Source organism: Dryobates pubescens, chromosome 11, assembly GCF_014839835.1.
Source record: "Dryobates pubescens isolate bDryPub1 chromosome 11, bDryPub1.pri, whole genome shotgun sequence".
Classification (NCBI taxonomy): domain Eukaryota; kingdom Metazoa; phylum Chordata; class Aves; order Piciformes; family Picidae; genus Dryobates; species Dryobates pubescens.
The window spans coordinates 8,635,413-8,652,787 of record NC_071622.1 but is presented as its reverse complement, the minus strand read 5'-3'; the positions used below and the strand labels follow the sequence as shown (position 1 = coordinate 8,652,787).

The following is a 17,375-nucleotide window of genomic DNA, read 5'->3' as shown; positions in this document are numbered from 1 at the left end:
TTTTGTTTAGTTTTGTTTCCCAGAGGCTATTCAGAAGGGCAAAGCTAATATGGGTGTTTCAGAGGTGTAACTGGACTGCAGTATGGCCAGGCAGCCAGGAGGGCCAATGGCATCCTGGCCTGCATCAGGAACAGTGTGGCCAGCAGGAGCAGGGAGGTCATTCTGCCCCCGTACACTGCACTGGTTAGGCTGCACCTCGAGTACTGTGTCCAGTTCTGGGCTGCTCAGTTTAGGAAGGATGTTGACATGCTGGAGCATGTCCAGAGAAGGGCAACAAAGTTAGTGAGGGAGAGGCTGAGGGAGCTGGGGTTGCTTAGCCTGGAGAAGAGGAGACTCAGGGGTGACCTTATTGCTCTCTGCAACTACCTGAAGGGGGGTTGTAGACAGGCAGAGGTTGGTCTCTTCTCACAGGCAACCAGCACCAGAACAAGAGGACACAGTCTCAAGCTGTGCCAGGGGAGGTTTAGGCTGGAGGTTAGGAAGAAGTTCTATACAGAGAGAGTGATTGTCCATTGGAATGAGCTGCCCAGGAAGGTGGTGAAGTCGCTGTCACTGGAGGTGTTCAGGAGGAGACTTGATAGGGTGCTTGGTTGCATGGTTTAGTTGATTAGGTGGTGTTGGGTGATAGGTTGGATGCGATGATCTTGAAGGTCTCTTCCAACCTGGTTTATTCTATTCTATTTTGTTTGGTTGGGGTTTTTGTGTGTGTTTGGGTTTTTGGGGGCTTCTGGGTTTTTTTTGGGGGGGTTGTTTGGTTGTGGTGGTTTGTTTTTTTACGAAAGCTTGCTTGCTGTCTGTTTTATGAAACAATTTAGTTAGGTGCTCAGCAGTTCATTTCCGTTGATCCTAGTCTGGAACCAGTGTTTAACCTTCTGAGTGCACTGATGTGTGTTCTTCTGAACTGACTGACTTACTTCTTTGCCAAGTACTAATTTAAATTAATTCATTGTATTTTTGTGTGTGTGGTGTGGTAGGAGGGGACACTTTTTCTGTAGATCATCTCCAGCTGCATTTGCCAAGGGGCTGGGCGGTGTAGTAATGAACTTCCGACTTCTGCTGCTGCTGTTTAAATAAGTTTTCCATTGTCTTGAAATTTCTGCACATGGAAATGAGGCACTACTGACAGTATTTAGTCTGTCTCCAAGTTATTTTTCTTGTGTGTTAATGAACCTTCCCCCCCCCCCCCCCCCCCCCCCCCCCCCCCCCCCCGCTTCAAATTAAACACTTCCGTAAAAGAAAATAATAGGAAATTAGAGTCTATATAGGCACAGTTCAAAGTGGTTGGTTTGGTCTGTTGCTTGGGGGCTTTCCTCCCACCCTCCTTTTTGTTTTATTTCCCTTTGTTTCCTCCAAATGTGGGAGCATTCATAGTCAAGCAGATACTTAGGGAACAGAATAGGTTTTGGCATCCTTTTAGGATTCACAGATGCAACTTCTTTGTTTCAGATTTGCATATGTCAGTATTTGGTTGGTTGAGGAGGAGGCAGCAAGGCTTTTGCATGGACATGATGCCCTCTGTAGACCAGTCGCTGTGACTAGAAGATTAAGACAAGCCAAAGGCATACAGGCCACTCTTCAAGACATTTGGCTTTGAAAGAGCATATGCTTCTTGCATGTTAGGAAGAAGTTCTTCACCATGAGGGCGGCAAGACGCTGGACCGGGTTGCCCAGGGAGGTGGTGGAAGCTTCATCCCTGGAGGTTTTTAAGGCTGGGCTGGATGTGGCTTTGGGCAACCTGATCAAGTGTGAGGTGTTCCTGCCCATGGCAGGGGAGTTGGAACTGCATGATGCTTGAGGTCCCTTCCAACCCTAACAATTCTATGATTCTTATCTTTTTGTATATACCTACTGCCTATAAATTCATGTACTGTGTTAGGACCTCTCCAATCTGAATTTCAGTCCGTGTTTTGGAAGCAGTGAGTTCTAGGATTTAATGGGCCAGAAACTTCTTCAGATTTTTGAATCAGTTGTGGTGATGTTCTTAAAAACTAAACAGAAAAATCCCAAACTTCTCCCTGGCCCCAAACTGCCAAAACCATGAGTGAAAAATGGATCCTGCAGGCTTTCTGTTCAGTATCACCCTTCATGTTGGTAAACAGTCTGGGTCCTTGTAATGCAAATACACTTGTGTTCAGGAGATGTTTTATGCTTCTGCACTTTTCTTGTACCCTACTCCTCCTGTCACTTGCTTGTGTCTACCCAGAACATAGGAGAGGTGATAAGTGTGACTATAAAACTGAATGTATGAACTTGCTGGCAGTTGTTCTGGCAGCTAGGCCAGATGTTATGTGTTCTAAGGTTTTGGGAATCTTTTGACCACTGGCTTGATATCATAAGTTGTAGATCATTTTCAAGAAACTTAAGAATTTGAGTTCCCTGATGGAATTTATTTTTTTTTAATGTATTTCTCCTTTTGATGAAGGAGAGGTTTCTGACAGCTAGCTTGGAAAAGCCAACACACAAAATTGGGTTCTCTTCCTTACCAGAAAGAGATAGGAAGAAAAATATTTGAATGGCTTCAGTAGGCATAAAAACAAGACCAGGCTATTAAAATAGTTATTGTCCTAATTGCCATTAATTGTGTCTGGGTATCAGACTGGACAGATGGGCAGAGTCCAACGGCATAAGATTTAACACATCTAAGTGCCGGGTTCTGCACATCGGCCACAACAACCCCATGCAGTGCTACAGGCTGGGGTCAGAGTGGCTGGAGAGCGGCCAGGCAGAGAGGGACCTGGGGGTGCTGGTTGATGGTAGGCTGAACATGAGCCTGCAGTGTGCCCAGGCAGCCAGGAGGGCCAATAGCATCCTGGCCTGCATCAGGAACAGTGTGGCCAGCAGGAGCAGGGAGGTCATTCTGCCCTTGTACACTGCACTGGTTAGGCCGCACCTTGAGTACTGTGTCCAGGTCTGGGCTCCTCAGTTTAGGAAGGATGTTGACTTGCTAGAGCACGTCCAGAGAAGGGCAACAAAGCTGGGGAGGGGCTTGGAACACAAGCCCTATGAGGAGAGGCTGAGGGAGCTGGGGTTGCTTAGCCTGGAGAAGAGGAGACTCAGGGGTGACCTTATTGCTCTCTGCAACTACCTGAAGGGAGGTTGTAGACAGGCAGAGGTTGGTCTCTTCTCCCAGGCAGCCAGTACCAGAACAAGAGGACACAGTCTTAGGCTGTGCCAGGGGAGGTTTAGGCTGGAGGTTAGGAGGAAGTTTTACACAGGGAGAGAGATTGCCCATTGGAATGGGCTGCCCGGGGAGGTGGTGGAGTCACCATCACTGGAGGTGTTCAGGAGGAGACTTGATGGGGTGCTTGGTTGCATGGTTCAGTTGGTTGGGTGGTGTTGGATGATAGGTTGGACACGATCTTGAAGGTCTCTTCCAACCTGGTTTATTCTATCTTTACTTATGTAAAACAGAGATAATGTGTATCAGCCTTCCAGAGCACTTTGAGTTGTGTGGGTATATGTAAGTTTAAGATGCCGTCACTAATACAGTTCTTAGATTGTGCTGTAAGGCTCATGTCCATATTTAATGAAAGTACTGCAGGAATAAGGCAATCTAGTTATGAATGTATTGTATTTTGTAATACCTGACATAACAATATCTATTTTGTTTGCACTATCAAAATACAGAATTATGTTTTATCCTTGTCCCTGTGCAGTGCAATAACCTAATTAAGAAATTTTAACACATCTGTCTTCCAGTTTGAAACTGAACTCTCTTTAAGGACAACTTTCAAGGGTAATTTGCTTTCTCTGTAACTTCAAGCTGCTAGTATGTAGTAGAGAGTAATAGTGTTTTGAGGAGGGGGAGGCTGATATGAAAGCTGTTTGGTTTTCCAAAAGTTGGGTAAAAGTGACAAGCCTGAGCAGTACCAAGGAAAGTGAGTATGCTATTTATATTTTTCTAATGATTGAAATAAAGTAATTTTAACCTAGTAATACTTAAGAGCAGTTTGCACCTTTTGAAGTGTGACTGAAAGCAAACAGAGAGCATTGGCCAGTTCGTTTTTGTGTGCAAGATGTTGAGTTGCTGGAGCGTGTCCAGAGAAGGGCAACAAAGCTGGGGAGGGGTTTGGAGCACAGCCCTACAAGGAGGGCCTGAGGGAGCTGGGGCTGCTTAGCCTGGAGAAGAGGAGGCTCAGGGCAGACCTTACTGCTCTCTACAGCTACCCAAAGGGAGGTTGTAGCCAGGAGGGGGTTGGTCTCTTCTCCCAGGCAACCAGCACCAGAACAAGAAGACACAGTCTCAAGCTGTGCCAGGGGAGGTTTAGGCTGGAGGTTGGGAAGAAGTTCTTCACAGAAAGAGTGATTGCCTATTGGAATGGGCTACCCAGGGTGGTGGTGGAGTCACTGTCACTGGAGGTGTTTAGGAAGAGACTGGATGGGGTGCTTGGTGCCATGGTTTAGCTGATTAGATGGTGTTGGATGATAGGTTGGACTTGGTGATCTCAAAGGTCTTTTCCAACCTGGTCTATTCTATTCTACATGTGTTTTGTATCACTAAAATTAAGTGGAGTCTGTCCCTTACTCTGTAAATGATGTATTGGAGTATTTTCAAGGGTTCATGTCCAAGTAAGTGGTGTTTTAGATGCCTTAATTAAAATAATTTAAAGAACAGTTGTGATCTGTAAACCTCCTGTCCAGTATTTTTGTTTGAACTAAATAATGGCTATACTGATGATTGTTAGACCCATTCTGCACAGAATAAGATGATTTACTGTTGATTCAGTTCTTTTCTGTGAGTAGTTAAACTGGTCTGTGTTCTCTGTAGTCCTAATAGTTAGATCCAACAGTCCTACACAGGTAAGGCAAAATACATTTTCCCCTTGGCCCCCTGGTATGTTCAATGCAAAAGTTTGCTAAGTTAAATTTATTTATGAAGGCAGCTGCAGTGTTGCTTTGTAACTGAGGTTATCTAGGGAACATTAGTAGTGACCTTTACAAAATAAATGTGTTAATTCTCTATTTTGAAGCGTTAGCTGGAGATACACGTTCAGAAGATATGTATTGTGACCCTAAAGCAAGTGCTTTACACGTGAGTGCTCTGATGTTGTATTGATGAAAAGAGTGAGTGTTTTATTCAGAAACAGAAGGAGGTTTCTCTTTGTATTGCTTTGGTTAAAGACTGGTACTGCTGCTGAAAATATTCTTGAGCTGAGCTGCTACTACCCTGCTGACCCACACTTTCATGTTTCTTCCTATGTAATTTCCCAACTGCCAATATTAATCTTCTGGTTTGCTACATGGACTGTAAGCTTAAACAAGAGACCTTTTACTGTCTCATAATTTATTCTGTCTTTTGCTATGGAATTTGGGTGTGTGACTGACTTAGTGCTACAATAATTTTATAAACTGAAAAATGGGACTTGGCTTAGGAGGACATGAGCTTCTTAAAATACTGAGAATCTGCTTGGGTTTAATTAAAGGATTCCTCCCGCTCAAGAGAAAAAACACTCCAATACCAGCAGATCTATACCTTCTCTACAGTTGTGTTCCTCAAAGCCAAATACATTTTCATTGAACTTCTGCAGTGTCTTGGTCTCCCCTTCTCCTTTGCATATGGGGAACTCTCTTCATCTCTTGTGGAAAGAACAGCCTAAAAGCCCCTCATCTGGAATAGGGAGCTGGGGCAGACACCAAGGAGCTACATGTATATGGATACTGCTATCTACAGCTACCTGAAGGGTGGTTGCAGCCAGGAGAGGATTGGTCTCTTCTCCCAGGCAGCCAGCACCAGAACAAGAGGACACAGTCTCAAGCTGTGCCAGGGGAAGTTTGGGCTTGAGGTGAGGAGAAAGTTCTTCACTGAGAGAGTCGTTCGCCATTGGAATGTGCTGCCCAGGGAGGTGGTGGAGTCACCGTCCCTGGAGGTGTTCAAGAGGGGATTGGACGTGGCACTTTGAGCCATGGTTTAGTCATGAGGTCTGTGGTGACAGGTTGGACTTGATGATCTTTGAGGTCTCTTCCAATCTTGGTGATTCTGTGAAGACTCATGTTGTGCTTGTACCCAGAGCTCCGTTGATCACAGCACTGCAAAGCTATGCAGCAGATCCAAATAAATACCGATCTTGTGAGCGAAACATACCATCCCTTCCTGCTACCAAACAGTTATTTGGGCACTGTGCAAGACAATAGCAATGTAATATCCTTCTGAAGTGTTTGCCAGCTGGCACAAGGACACATCTCTTCATTCAGTTCATTCATTGCAGAATAAAGAAAACTGGCGTGCTCAGAACGTTTCCAAAATACATCTGTTCAGAAGATGGGCGTCAAGTCTTGCTTAGTTTGCCACTTCATTACGAGTGTCCTCATGGAAAAGAAGCAGCAATGTGCACAACAGCGAGTGTGAAAGTTGGTTAGGCTCCATCAAACACATAAACATTCATTAAAGAAATATTACTGCATCTTCCAGGTTCTGCATTGCTCAGAGGGTCGTCATTTCAATTTAAATGACAGGAAAGTGGGAGCTGATAGAGAATTGCTTTTGTGGTTTACAATGTAACCAGCTGGTCTTGGTGCCACATAAAATTACTGTGTCCAGTTCTGGGGCCCTCAGTTTAGGAAGGATGTTGACGTGTCCAGAGGAGGGCAACAAAGCTGGGGAGGGGTTTGGAGCACAAGCCCTACGAGGAGAGGCTGAGGGAGCTGGGGTTGCTTAGCCTGGAGAAGAGGAGGCTCAGGGCAGACCTTGTTGCTCTCTACAACTACCTGAATGGAGGTTGTAGCCAGATGGGGGTTGGTCTCTTCTCCCAGGCAACCAGCACCAGAACAAGAGGACACAGTCTCAAGCTGTGCCAGGGGAAGTTTAGGCTCGAGGTGAGGAAGAAGCTCTTCATAGAAAGAGTGATTGGCCACTGGAATAGGCTGCCCAAGGAGGTGGTGGAATCGCCATCACTGCAGGTGTTTAGGAAGAGACTGGATGGGGCACTTGGTGCCATGGTTTAGTTGATAGGTTGGACTAAATGATCTCAAAGGTCTTTTCCAACCTGGTTTATTCTATTCTATTCTATTCTGGCAAGTGACAATGCTTCACTATATTCATTCTTAGCTCTTTGGAAAAACAAAAAGCAGATTGTTTATTTTTGCAGATGTGAAGTAATTTCATCAAAGAACTTGTTCAGGCTTGCACATTACAGCAAGATTGCCCATATTGGCTGGGCCATAGTTTGGCTGTGAGTTTGCAGTGAATAGCTCTGAACCAGCTGTGTCTGCATTCGCTGGGACTGAGCTTGTGCATGAATCTCCTTGCTCTGTGCTGAGTTTCTCTGTGTAGAAACTCTCTGGCTCCAGGCTGAGACAAAAAAAGGACCTGATGTATGGGCAGAGTGGACAGCCAAGGAATTTGGGTTAAACCTCTAAGCTTGGCCACAAAGTCATCTGTCAGTAAAAAGGGGATGTTGTTGGGTCAGACACAGATATGGAGAGAGAATCTTTGTGGCTGACTTCAGTACTGTATACTTTAAAAGGTAGTACTGTAGGAATGAGGGTAGTAGTTAACTAGGGTAGCAGTTAAAGAGGTGCTGACTAGAGCAGCAATGCAGAAACTTTTCAACTTTGTGCTCTGCACAGGTCAATATTTAGATCAGAATGAAATGTTTTCATTTCAATTATATTTCACACCTGGTCCGCGTTCTCAGATGAGGGTGAATCTTGCCCCACAGGTATGTCATGTGAATCAAGCCTTAGTCCATTCCCACATCTCTGAACTGATACAAGTGAAATGATACAAGTGAAAAAAAAGGACAGACATTCAAGTTTAGTGCAACAGAAACACAGCAGTACAGCTTTTGAGGCAGTTTACTAAAGTAGAAAATTCAGAATTCATTGCAAGTGTTCTTTACAATCAGATGTTTCCTGCTGCTGAAGATACCTCCTGTTGCTTGTTTCCCTTCCCATGGAGGGAATAAGTTTGAACTTTGAACCTGGAACCTCTGTCACTTGAAGGCAGCAGTGGACTGAAACTCTTCATACTTGCCAAAAATTGCAGTCCCTCTGTTTACTGCTGTTAGCTTGCACATCTGTGGTTAGGGAGTGTGCCTGTGCTCTCTGTGTGTGTCTTTATGTATTCCTCATCTTAGATACTGGAAACTCAGGAATAATGCTGCTCAAACAGTACACTTGAGATTGTAACTCCTGTAGAATCATAGAATCAATAAGGTTGGAAAAGACCTCAGGGATCATCAAGTCCAACCTGTCACCCAACACCTCAGGACTAACTAAGCCATGTACTATTGGTTGTTTTTCACAAGGAGCTGAGCTTACTGGTAAAAGTGCTCTTACATGTGTTTCCTTTGACTTGCACTGATGCTGTGTGAAGTGATGCATCAAGGATGGCATAATGAGTGCCTTGAGTTTTGAATAAAGAACATGAGTAACTTGGAGCATCCTTGAGGCCATGTTACAGAAGATGATTTGTAGTCACTAGTGGTCTTAACACTGAGCCATCTTACTGTGTTCAGATAAAGGTAGAAAGGCTTCATGCTATAGAAGAAAGGTCTTGTTAAAGCAGAATAAACCAAGCAGTGGTAGGGAACACAAGGATAATTCAGGAGGATACTTAATGAATTAGTAAGATGGCATTTGTCATTTATCTTGACACTGAACAAATATGTCATCAGCAAGTTAAAAAAAGCATTACAAAATAAAGGATACCTGATCATGTAACCTGTAAGTGCAGGCAGGGAATACTGCAGTAATGTAACAACAAGAAAATAATTCATGAAATACCCTCAAATAGAAAGTAAATTTTGGTGGCTAAGAGGATGTTCCATCCTGTCCTTTTCAGTACTCAGCTGAAAAATGGAGCCAGCTGAATGGCAGGCAATTTCTGTGTGGATGGTGTGCTAACTCCATGATAAAATAACCGCATCCAAAATATTTCTTTCCCTTCTGACTCTGAAGCAAACCTTCATTCTTTTATGTTGTTACTGCAGTTGCCATCCCCAGTCCAGTTGATGGAGCTCTGCAGGATATCTGGTTTCTGCTCAAGCTCTGGAGACCTTGCATGAAATGTTATTAAATATAGGTTTGCAATTCTGTGGGAGTCCATCTGGGTATCTGGAGAGAGGAGTTATGGACCAAGAAACTTAACGGCGATCAGGCATACGAGAAAGCAATGCAGACCCGAGAGCCTGAGTCTGTGTACGAGGGTGTGCCAAATTGCAGCCTTATGTTGTGATATATTGTTGTATTCCCTGCTTGGCTTGGTCTGTGGAGCGTATTGCTGGAATGGTATGTGGTAGTTAAGCCTTTATTATTAAACTCTTATAACTCCTGTGGGACTGATGGTTTGTGGTTTCTCAGGACCACTTCCAAACACAGAGGGTTTTTGCTGATATTTTTACTCTCTCTATTATTACTCTTTTCCCCCCCCCTCCCAGGGAAGTTGGTTTATAGCTGAAGTCTGGTTTGGGGATTTTTGGTGGGTGGTGGGGTTTTTTTGTTTTTGTTTTTTGGTTGGTTGGTTTGGGGTTTTTTTGCTTTGGTTGGGTATTTTGGTTGGTTGGTTGTTTTGTTTTGTTGGTATTACAGCATCACAGGATGTTAGGGGCTGGAAGGGACCTCTGGAGATGGAGTCCAATCCCCCTGCCAGAGAATCTAGAATAGAATCTAACACAGGTCACACGGGAATCCATATTGATGGATCTTGAAAGCCTCCAGAGAAGGAGACTCCACAACCCCCCTGGGGAGCCTGTACCAGGGCTCTGTGACCCTCACAGTGAATTTCTTCCTCATGTTGAGGTGGAACTTCTGTGGTGTAGTTTATACTCATTACCCCTTGTCCTATCACAGAGTGCAACAGAGAAGAGCCTGTCCCTTCCCTCTTGACTCCCAGCCCTAAGACATTTATAAACCTTTATTAAATCCCCTCTCAGTCTTCTCTTCTCCAGTCTAAAAAGCCCCAGGTCTTTCTGCCCCTCCTCACAGGGCATGTGCTCCAGTCCCTTAATCATCCTGGTGCATCCTGGTAGCTCTGTTTGGTTTGGTTTATGTCGGTTGGCTGGTTGGGTTTTCTTGTGTTGGTTTGGGGTTTTTGGTTGTTTGTTGGGGTTTTTTTTAAAGAGAAGTTACTGATTCAACTTCCTTGGTTCCAGTGGGATGAGACAAATACCTACAAATTCTTGCAGGGAGAATCTGTGAAAAGTAAAAAAGTTAGTGGCTTCCCAGAGGGACTTACTGTAGAAGTCTTAACTGAAGTTCTGAAATAGAACTTAAGTAAGCATGCAGGTAATACACAGCTCTTGATTAAATGGGGATTATGTTTGCTGTTCTCATTCTGTGGTGCCTCTGCTTGTTCTCAGTTTGTATATTACATTTTCACCAATGATGACATCAAAGCAAGGGCAGTATTTGCATTGGAAGTTGATCTTTGTATTTTCCCTTCTGTAATCTGAGGAACTTGATGCAGCTGGGCTTTAAGAGCTGTTTCCACACATGTCTCAAGTGCAGCACCTTTGCATGATATTTATCCTGTGGGGTCCGTATCTCCCCCTGGAGAGGAGGAGACTCAGGGGTGATCTTACTGCTCTCTACAACTACCTGAAGGGAGGTTGTAGACAGGCGGAGGTTGGTCTCTTCTCCCAGGCAACCAGCACCAGAACAAGAGGACACAGTCTCAAGCTGCACCAGGGGAGGTTTAGGCTGGATGTTAGGAAGAAGTTCTACACGGAGATAGTGATTGCCCATTGGAATGGGCTGCCCGGGGAGGTGGTGGAGACACCATCACTGGAGGTGTTCAGGAGGAGACTTAATGGGGTGCTTGGTTGCATGGTTTAGTTGATTAGGTGGTATTGGATGATAGGTTGGACACAATGATCTTGAAGGTCTCTTCCAACATGGTTTATTCTATTCCTCATTGGAGCGTGAAATGTAAGGTACATACCAACATGGCCTTGTTGCTCTCTGTCTTCTACCAATTTGCATTTTGTTGGCCAGCATCATCATTCCTTTATGAAGACCCAAATCTTCATTTATTTTCCTATTCAGAGCCTGGAGTAGTGGAAAAGATACAGCAACCTGTAAGAAATAACAGTTAAATGGTTGGTTGTTGTCCAGAAATTCCTAGACCTAAGGTGCAGTGAGATGAGTAACTTGGTTTGCTTGAGTTGGGAATAAGGGAGTGTGGTATAGAGTTATCCAGGCCATGAAAAAGCTTGTGCTTAGCAAAACAAGCAAGAGAGAGGATTTGCAGGAGACTAAGATGTGGGACAGTGGAGTGGAAAGGGGAGAGGGGTGTGTGATGAGAGGTCAATTACTTTTGAAGTGTGTCTCATATAATCCTTGCCCAGGTGATTTATGTGCACTGCATAGTAACTGTGTCTGTAAGTGCAACAACAAACATAGCCACCTCAGATTTGCTGGATTGTTTTAACTTCAGGACAGAACTGTGAAAGTTCAGTTGTGTTCCTTCAAAGGCAAGTCCAGCTCCACGTCCAGTTTGGAGCATTGTTGGAACAGAGTTTGGGTTTGTTCCCAGAGCAGTGTTGAGTCTTTCTGCACAGTTTGTCTGGCAGCTCCTGGTTCCTGAATCAACAGCATCCATGTGTGTGTTCTGTGGTGATGAGCTCTCCTGGCAGGCAGGTCTGGAAGACACACCACACTCTAAAAAGGACTGTGGAGGAATACATTCAGATAGCCCTGCACAGCGCTGCTTTTGGGGTAATGATCCAATGTTTGATGCTGTAGCTGGGTGGTGGGTGAGAGGAAAAGGGCCCAGAGCATAGGTCTCAATGCAATTTTAATCCAGAATTAATACAAAATGACCACAAGCAATTTTGTAGTCTGGCTGCTGTCATCTCATCCCTTGTTATTCCTGTCACTGAGTGCCTTGCTGAGCAGGTGAGTGTTTCTCCAGCCTTTGCTTCTGCTGATCAATTGGATCAGACCAGAACAGCATTTGAATTTTGCTCTATCTTGGGTTTGTTTCTTTTTTTCTTTTATTTTTTTTTTCCCCTCCAAACTGCTGTAGCCACTGAAGAAGCAATTGTACCCAACATGAAAACAGATGTAAAAGGCTGGCGTTGTGGTGTGGGCAGCCTTACACTGTGCATATTGGCAAGTTATTTGGTGTCAGATTTCATGATTTGAGCATAAGTCTTGCTCTTCAGCTAAGAAGGCAGGAGAAAAAAAACAAAACCATTTAAGCTACTTTGTGGAAGTACACAGCTAAAAGGTTAGGGACTGCTTCTTCAGACATAAACACTTCTTGGCCCCTAAAGCAAGGGTGCCTGTAAGTGGGTATGTTTTACATTGTGTTCTATTAAGTTTTGAAAGATGGAGCCTTTGAAGATTGCATCTGAAAGACAGAGCAGGCTCGAGGGCTTGGGCTTAGGCACTGGACACAGACTGAGCAGCCACTTTGTCTCTGGAGAAAACAGTCTAGAGAGCTGGGAAGATTCTGAACTGAGTGATGATGGCTGGAAGAGATTTAAAGCTAGAAGCAAAGAAAATTTTGTTGTGACATTCATGGAAGCAGGACTTGGTGTACTGCTGAGTTTGTGACTTGCCTCAAAGAAATGCTTATCTCCATCAACTTCTGACAAAACAACCCTGTACCTCAGAGTTTGGCTGAATGCAAATAGCTGCCTAGGTGGAAAAAAGGTCACACATTATTATCTTTCTCAGCAATTCCCAAGTTCATAGCTTTGTCCCTTTTGAAGTGTTAATGCCAGGAATGAACACAGTGTTTTAATAAAATCCATGGTTTGAGAAATTACTTGTAGGAGCAGAAGGGGAACTGGCTGTGATACAGGTTATTCACAGTTAATTTGATGTGGAAACTGTGAGACTTACAGCCACATGGAGGACTGGATTGAAAAAGGGAGCTCACATGCTTACTCTGCTTGTTATCCTTTTATTTATAGGAGGAAGATAATGTTCTCATTTAAGGGAATGAAACATTACACTATTTTTGTGGGCTGCAATAGTGGTGCTAATTTGTTGCTTACAATACGTTTCAGCCATTTCATGGGTGGTGTTTAAATGCAAAATATAGTGCAGGAAAAACAAACAACATTTGAATTTGGCATTAGCTGGAAAGCAATACTTTATGTTGATAAAAATCTCAACAGGTCTTTAAAAGTAGAACCCCCCCAGAGATGCCCCAGAATTAATTGCTGGCAGGTGAATTTAACACAGTTAAAATGAATTAAACCCCTTACTCTTTAGAATAACACAGAGATGTCTGAATTTTATTCCCCAGAGAGGAAACAAAGTTGTGAAGTCCAGATGGATTTTTGTTTTTATTGGAATAAATTTTGAGTCTAGTATGGTTATTTTTGGTGTTTTGGTTTTTTTTTGGTGGGTTTTTGTTTGTTTGTTTGTTTTTTTATGTTACCACCATGGTGTTGCATCTGCTACAGCATAGACCTGCTTTAAATCCAGTTAGATGAGCAGTTTTGCTGTGTTTGTTTCAAAAATGAGCATTTTCTTAGTGAATTTGTAAGAACTGGAAAATAAGCATAAGGATGAGGTACAGTAAAGAAAAGCCAAGGGCTCGATCCCATGTCAAGTTATTAGAATAGAATAGAATAAACCAGGGTGGAAGAGACCTTCAAGATCATCGTGTCCAACCTATCAACCAATCCAACCCACCCAAACAACTAACCCATGGCACCAAGCACCCCATCAAGTCTCCTCCTGAACACCTCCAATGATGGTGACTCCACCACCTCCCCGGGCAGCCCATTCCAATGGGCAATCACTATCTCCGTGTAGAACTTCTTCCTAACATCCAGCCTAAACCTCCCCTGGTGCAGCTTGAGACTGTGTCCTCTTGTTCTGGTGCTGGTTGCCTGGGAGAAGAGACCAACCTCCGCCTGTCTACAACCTCCCTTCAGGTAGTTGCAGAGAGCAATAAGGTCTGCCCTGAGTCTCCTCTTCTCCAGGCTAAGCAACCCCAGCTCCCTCAGCCTCTCCTCATAGGGCTTGTGTTCCAAGCCCCTCCCCAGCTTTGTTGCCCTTCTCTGGACACATTCCAGCAAGTCAACATCCTTCCTAAACTGAGGAGCCCAGACCTGGACACAGTACTCGAGGTGCAGCCTAACCAGTGCAGTGTAGAGGGGCAGAATGACCTCCCTGCTCCTGCTGGCCACACTGTTCTTGATGCAGGCCAGGATGCCTCTGGCCTTCTTGGCTGCCTGGGCACACTGCAGACTCATGTTCAGCCTACCATCAAGCAGTACCCCCAGGTTCCTCTCTGCCTGGCCGCTCTCCAGCCACTCTGACCCCAGCCTGTAGCTCTGCATGGGGTTGCTGTGGCCAATGTGCAGAACCCGGCACTTGGATGTGTTCAATCTCATGCCGTTGGACTCTGCCCATCTGTCCAGCCTGTCGAGGTCCCTCTGCAGAGCCTCTCTACCCTCCAGTAGATCAACTCCTGCCCCCAGCTTGGTGTCATCTGCAAATTTACTGATGATGGACTCAATGCCCTCATCCAGATCATCAATAAAGATGTTAAAGAGCAAGGAGCCCAGCACTGATCCTTGGGGCACACCACTAGTGACTGGCCGCCAGCTGGATGTGGCACCATTCACCACCAGTCATGGTAACTGTCAGTGTCTGTGGCTGCAGCCTGCCCAAATGTAAGGTGATGCAGCAGGATCTTAACTTCTTTTCAACACGCTAAATCCAGTTGTGCTTGGGCTTTTTGCCTCCTGCTGTGGACTTGCACCGAGGCAGCTGCTGTGATGATACGAAAGATGCATATCAGCTGATCACATCTGAGGCCAACAAAGAGAAGTTTAAAGTTACAAAGAGAAACTTTAAGGGTTTCAATCTGTTCATTTAGCTGAAGTTGAAAGATGGTTCTGCTATTGCTGTGTCAGCATAAAGCTTCTTGTTCCATAAAATTATTCATCCTATCCTGGTGGTTTGTTCTTTGCTGAGTTTCACCCCTTGACAAGCTGCCTGTGAGTTGTGGGCCAAATTCTGCTCCACCATTGGTAAAACTGAGTAGACTCTCTGCTTTAGTTGGGATTGGCATCAAAATGGATGGCAAACTATGACGTTTACTTCTAAAATAAATGTTGGTTTCTTTCAAGTAAGATTAAAGCTGGGGAAAACCCTCTACCCTGGCACCACATTGCAGCTCTACTTGGAACAGATTATTGAATTATTGCTAATGAATTTTGCAAACACTTTATAGATTGGGAGAGTGGTATATGTGGAAATTAATGGCTAATAAAGAGGTCTGGATTGTGGGGTGAGCTAATGCAGGCAGGCAGGAAGGGCCAAAAGTAAAGTTGTATGTGTAAAAATAGGAAGTGTAAATCACAATCAAAATGAAGTGTGCCCCAGTGTATGAAAGTGATTGAAGGTATCAGGCATTAACAGGTGAGCAGGAGCTGTCACTGCAGTGATGGATAAAAATACCTGCTGTGATCCTGGGTTGCAAAGTGAGAGAGTATCAAACAGGTCAGATTTTCTTGATACTTGTCATGTGTGCTGCTTACAGTACAAAGGTGAAGGATATTGATAAATGGGAACTCATTGAACTAGGAAGCCACTAGCGACTAAAGATGTGGAAAACATGGTGAGAAATGCAAGGAGCACAAATGCTTGGCGTAGCAAACAGTGTCAGGGGAGAGCTGTTTGTAACAAGCAAGTCCCTTAATTGGAGCCTAAATATCGATAATACATTTGATAAGAGAAAGCTCTTCAGTCTAGCAGTCAAAAGCATATTATGATTAATTTTTTGTAACAACCAAGGCTATTGGATATAAAATGAAATTGCTGTCAATAAATTGTGGCTACCTTGTTGGGTAATGACGACATCATGATTGCATATTCTAGTGTTCTGCCTTTGCTGGATGCCTGCTGTCTTGTCTGACTGGTGAAGAGGACATTCTGCTTCCTGGCAGAAGGGAGCATAAGGAGTTATCTGAGCAAAGTAAAGTAATGGTGCCAAGAAAAAGGGGAAAATGAACTTGTACTCTTGTGTTACAGATTCAGTGGTTCTTTCCTTTGACTCCGTTGGACATACGATAGGCTCAGGTACAACATTGCCTTCTTCTCTATCTCCCACCTCATGACAAGGCTTCTACTTAATTGGACATGGTAGCCATGTTGGGAGGCAGATCACTGAATCAGACTTGCAGGGAACCAACCATCTAGCCAAAGTGGGTAAAAAGGTCCTTTCTTAAGTGGAGTGGAAGTTGTCTTAGTGTGATGTGAGGACTGACATTACCCAGCAAGGCAGATGACCTGGACACATTGCATGCGTTAGTGATGCGGTTTGTACTTCTTTTCTCATGTGAAAGGCATTGAGATGATGTCAGCCACCAGCTGAGGAAAAACTGTTCCATGCTACTAGGAGGGTTTCTCAGCTAAATAAACAGTTGAATTATTTGGGGAAAGACATCAGGAATGCTTCCAGGAAGGAGAAGGCAAAAGAGCTGTAGCTAAACAAATAGGGCTGGAAACTTGGGGTTTTTTGGGTGGAGATTGACCAGTATTACCAAACCCCAGAGCAAATTCTGTCCAACCTAATTTCTTTTGGAACCTGAGCATGACCTTCAATTAAACTGAACCAGAAATCAAAAATTCTTTTGTGCTGGGATCACTTCATGAAACCAGTCACTATCCATTTGGCTCTGTGGAATACCTGAGCTGTAGGCAAAGTTCACCATAGTGAGCACAGTGCTTGGTGAAATTCAGTTTACAGTATATGTATGAAGTGTAAGGGAAAGGCTAAGAATTACTCTTAAAACCCCTTAATACTTAGCAGATAGGGTTACTTACTGTTTTGCAGAACAGAAAAAACAACCCCAGTGAAGGTTTTGTATTTTGTCTTGTTTACTAGCATTTCCTCTTAGGCTGACAGGGGGAACATGCTGCCTTCCAACATAGCACTTGTCCTCTGCCTGCACAGTCTGAAAGAGAGCTTGCTGCCTGAATCTAACAGCAAAGCTTGAACACAGATTTCTGATTTACTAACCCCTAAGCAAGTGGTAGTAACTTGCTGTGTTTATAATGCTCTAAATGCTTTCTGCTCTCCCTGCATCTTCTGTAAAGCTTGTATCTGGAGATGGATCTCTTGTAGGTGCATGGTCTGATGTGGAAGTATCTTTAGGGTACTGAATGCAGAGTGGATATATTGTTGTGTTTATGGGAGGAAGAGACCTTGTTTTCACTACTTTCTACTAATTAGTATCAGTCAAAACTCAGGTGTGTTGCTGCCTGCCTCCTGTACTGCGGGATGGTTTTAGTTTGCAGAAGTAGGAGGGAAGTTACAGAGATCTGAGATGATGAAATTTGTGAGTAAAACTCAGTGCAATATTTTGCTTACAGCTGAGTATGTCCGAATCAGGATACCTACAGTGGAGTTATGCTGGATTAATGTTGGTACAGCTAAGAGCAGAATTTGTCCTGAAGTAACT

The 17,375-nt window shown here is 44.1% G+C and overlaps 1 protein-coding gene across 9 annotated transcripts in view; it reads left to right on the top strand.

The window, feature by feature from the left end:
- Window positions 1–17,375, top strand: part of ST3GAL3 (ST3 beta-galactoside alpha-2,3-sialyltransferase 3) — a 212,914-nt gene that overhangs the window by 35,780 nt on the left and 159,759 nt on the right. For 7 of the 9 annotated variants that reach the window (XM_054165700.1, XM_054165704.1, XM_054165705.1 and 4 more), the window contains exon 3: window positions 15,943–15,990. The exons of the other annotated variants lie outside the window; for them this stretch is intronic. In XM_054165700.1, the coding sequence (XP_054021675.1) occupies window positions 15,943–15,990 (48 nt within the window). The remainder of the gene's footprint in view (window positions 1–15,942; window positions 15,991–17,375) is intronic. 9 annotated transcript variants of the gene reach the window in all.